Source organism: Sinocyclocheilus anshuiensis, unplaced genomic scaffold, assembly GCF_001515605.1.
Source record: "Sinocyclocheilus anshuiensis isolate Anshui unplaced genomic scaffold, SAMN03320099.WGS_v1.1 scaffold536, whole genome shotgun sequence".
Lineage (NCBI taxonomy): Eukaryota > Metazoa > Chordata > Actinopteri > Cypriniformes > Cyprinidae > Sinocyclocheilus > Sinocyclocheilus anshuiensis.
The window spans coordinates 1,371,629-1,375,213 of NW_015557179.1; the positions used below are offsets into that span (position 1 = coordinate 1,371,629).

At 37.7% G+C, this 3,585-nt stretch overlaps 1 protein-coding gene across 2 annotated transcripts in view; it reads right to left on the bottom strand.

Annotated features, from left to right (window-relative positions):
- Positions 1-3,585, bottom strand: part of LOC107678532 (calcium-activated potassium channel subunit alpha-1-like) — a 196,880-nt gene that overhangs the window by 23,071 nt on the left and 170,224 nt on the right. The window contains exon 20 of one of the 2 annotated variants that reach the window (XM_016473815.1): positions 692-775. The exons of the other annotated variant lie outside the window; for it this stretch is intronic. Within the exon in view, the coding sequence (XP_016329301.1) occupies positions 692-775 (84 nt within the window). The remainder of the gene's footprint in view (positions 1-691; positions 776-3,585) is intronic. 2 annotated transcript variants of the gene reach the window in all.

Genomic DNA, 3,585 nt, shown 5'->3' on the forward strand with positions numbered 1-3,585 from the left:
GAAAAAGTCAAGTTATAGAGCACTATTGTAAAAATGTAGGTCCACTTATAAATAATATTAAGAAAAACAAAACAAAACACAAACCCGTTTTTAAACATTGGTATCTTTGGTTGGACAGCAGCAGCAGTCAGATTGCTTTGAGGCTATTGGGTATGGTCTCAGCGGCCAACGTATAGAGACAATGCCCTGAAATCCTGCACGGTTTGAACACAGCCTCACACAATCTTTATTTCACCCCCTTTCAAAATCTATGCTTCAGAGATTAGGGCCAGCACCAAAATAACTAAATAAAAATAAACAGCTTAAAGCAAGGTTTGATCTGGGTTTTTTTTTTCTAATTTGATTTCTTCCCAGACTTCCTGTGAGCTAAGGAAGAGAAATGTCAGTCTTTCAGACAGGCCGCTGATGAAAAGGAGCCCGGGCCAAAGTATTGAACAGCAGGGAGATGCTATGGATACAGCCACAAGGACAGACTCGCATGATCAAAGGCCTAGTGATGCTCTGAGAAAGAAAGAAAAAAAATCCTTAAAAAAGGCCAAAAACAAGACAGTCAATTTCAACCAGAACTAAGGATAAAAATGTGTTCAAAGTGATGCCATGGGAGCAGGCCTCAGCTGCAGCGAGAGAAATCAAGGCAAGCCGATGAAGGAGGCAGTGCATCAGAGTAGCGGAGGACAAAGGCGCAGCTTACCCAGTTCTGTTATCATTTGTATGTTGTTCCCACTGTTTTTTTCCTGACTGAATGAAACCAAAGGCAGTAGTTTGCCAGGCTTAGCTAATGATGATAAAACAGTGTTGAGGGGAGACAGTTATTGAAACAAGTTCAAAGCCAGAGAAAGAGAAAGCATAAACGAGAGTATCATGTCAAGAGTGGGATTAGAAATCTAAAGGTACAGTGTCAGGATGAAGCGCTTCTGCTAGAACTCCATGGAACAGTTCGGCCGTGTTTGTTCACGATAACGGGGATGTCGTACAGGCTTACATATCTACTGCACTGCAAATAAGGGAAACATTACTATGAACCATTTAGAAGAGAAAACAAATCGCTTTCAACATGTTTTTCCACATGTTTCTTGTGTAATCGCACATATTCCAAAACTAATACTGCAGGCCTGATTTACCAAGCGCTCCATTGACGGTCAATGATTTGCTTGAGTAGAGAATCTGCTGATAAAGTTGTTTCAAAAAGTAGCGATGAATAACGTTTAATTGAATTTTACGCTACCTTTAGGCTAATCATTTTTCAATCTGTGCAAAGACAGGGTTTCTGCAGGATTTTTAAGCTCAAATTTAAGACCTTTTTTAAGACCGGCACAAATAAAATTAATACCATATGAGCGGGGTAGGGCAATGTTTATAGTACCATATTAAACTGTAAAATTACTGTAAAAAGCATAATTTACAGTTCAGACAGTTTTCACAAAAACAAAACGTTTTATAAAATGATAAACTTTCCATTTCAGCCTTGAAACCACTTTTAAGAAAATGGATGAGTCAAAAGTATTAATTGTTATATTAATTTAAACAATTATTATCAATAAATTATTATATCAATTAAATAACATAAATAAGCGGTGTGCGATATTAACAAAAAAATGATATCTCAGTAATGTTCTGGGATTTTATCGATAACGTTAATTAGACGATATTTTGCTGAGTGTGTTATTGTGCTGGTACCTTAAGGACTGCCGAAGATAAATAAGCGGTGTGCGATATTAACAAAAAAATGATATCTCAGTAATGTTCTGGGATTTTATCGATAACGTTAATTAGACGATATTTTGCTGAGTGTTATTTTGCTGATATCTTAGGGACTGCCGTGGACAGCTGACTCCTGAAATTTTTTATATTCTTCATATTCTGTGTGGTCAGTTCACAGAAGTGATAGAAATTAATCATTTCCAACCAGTTTAATGGGCATTTTTACCTTTAAGCCATTTTTTTCTAAAAGTATGTACCATCTTTTGAGTCAAATTCTTGCAGTTGGGCTGTTACCAAGCAAATGAAATCAGTATCAACTAAATTTATCTTAAATCTTTAGCTGCATTAGAAGTGGCATTTAGATGCATTTACACACTGTTTAATGCAGCTCTGAGGGACATGGAATACTTTAACCTGCATTTACTAATGCATAAATAATGTTTTGATATATTAAACATAAAACATTGAAAACTGATGTTTGAAATTATTTTTAAAATGAAAAGGTACCTTAAAAGTGAAATTTAAACCGCCAGTAGGTGGCAACAAGTCACTGTTAAGGGAGTCATTGTGATTGAACCGAATCTTTTAAATGGTTGATTCATTCAGGAACAATACTCAGAGATGCAAAACAGCGCTGTGGCTGTGTTTGGAATGATTTTTGTTGGAGAAATAGAGCAAAAACAGGCAACATGGTGTCTAAAACGTAAGTCTCTTAATATTAACTTCTTGTTTATTGAACTGTTGTATAAAATCAATATCACATTTGTAATCATGCTGACTTTTGGAGAAAAAAACGTCACTCTTCGTGTGATATTAACTATATGAAATTATATAAATATATAAATTTTCTGCCCCATATCTTGAATTATGTGATAATTCTGAATGCATTTTAATAGACCGATTCATGCAGTGAAAGAACACACTCTAGTCTAAACTACTAAGTTGTATGCGTGCACTCTGTGTGTTTTGTTTGCTTTTCGTGATATACTCGATAATATCAAATCGCACATCATTAAAACAATTACGATATTATCGCAAACCATACATATCGCACACGCCTATACTGTTTAGATTTTTAAAATGCATTGTCTTCTTATCGATCCACCAGTTCACATTTAAAGCTCTGCGTGTTTGCAGGGTAAAAACATGGGTCGATTTTTGCATTTGTCTGAAATCTAAACAAAACAATTTTATTGAAAATGCACATTCATTCTCTGCCAGCAGGTGACACTTTTGGCAGACCTATAACTATTTCCCCGGTAACGGCAGAACACAAAGCAGCGCAGTACCGGACTTTGAATGTGCAGCGCTAATGAAATCATAGCCTTTTGAAGGTTATTTGTCACATTCAGCATATCGCAATTCTGGTCTTTCCATCCCCAAATTTAAGACCTCTTGAAATTATAATTAAGACTTTCTTGTACAATTTAAAGGGGTCATATGATGTTGCTAAAAAGAACACTATTTTGTGTATTTGGTGTAATGAAATGTGTTTATGCAGTTTAAGGTAAAAAAAAACAGTATTTTCCACATACTGTACATTATTGCTTCTCCTCTATGCTCCACCTTTCTGAAACACGTCGATTTTTAAAAAGGTCATCGGTCTGAAAAGCGAGGTGTGCTCTGATTGGCCAGCTATCCAGTGCGTTGTGATTGGCCGAATACCTCAAGCGTGTGACGGACATGTTACGCCCCTACCATACTGTGATGCCATGTCCAGCCGGAACGAAACACAGCGTCACACACGGCGGCCTTGACTGAGCGGAGGCCGCGGGATAGAGTGAGCGGAGGCCGCGGCCTAGAGTGAGTGGCGGCAGGCGGGCTTGAGAACGGCGCGGCCGGCGGGCTTGCGGCAACCACATGTGACGACCCCGGGCTGGACTC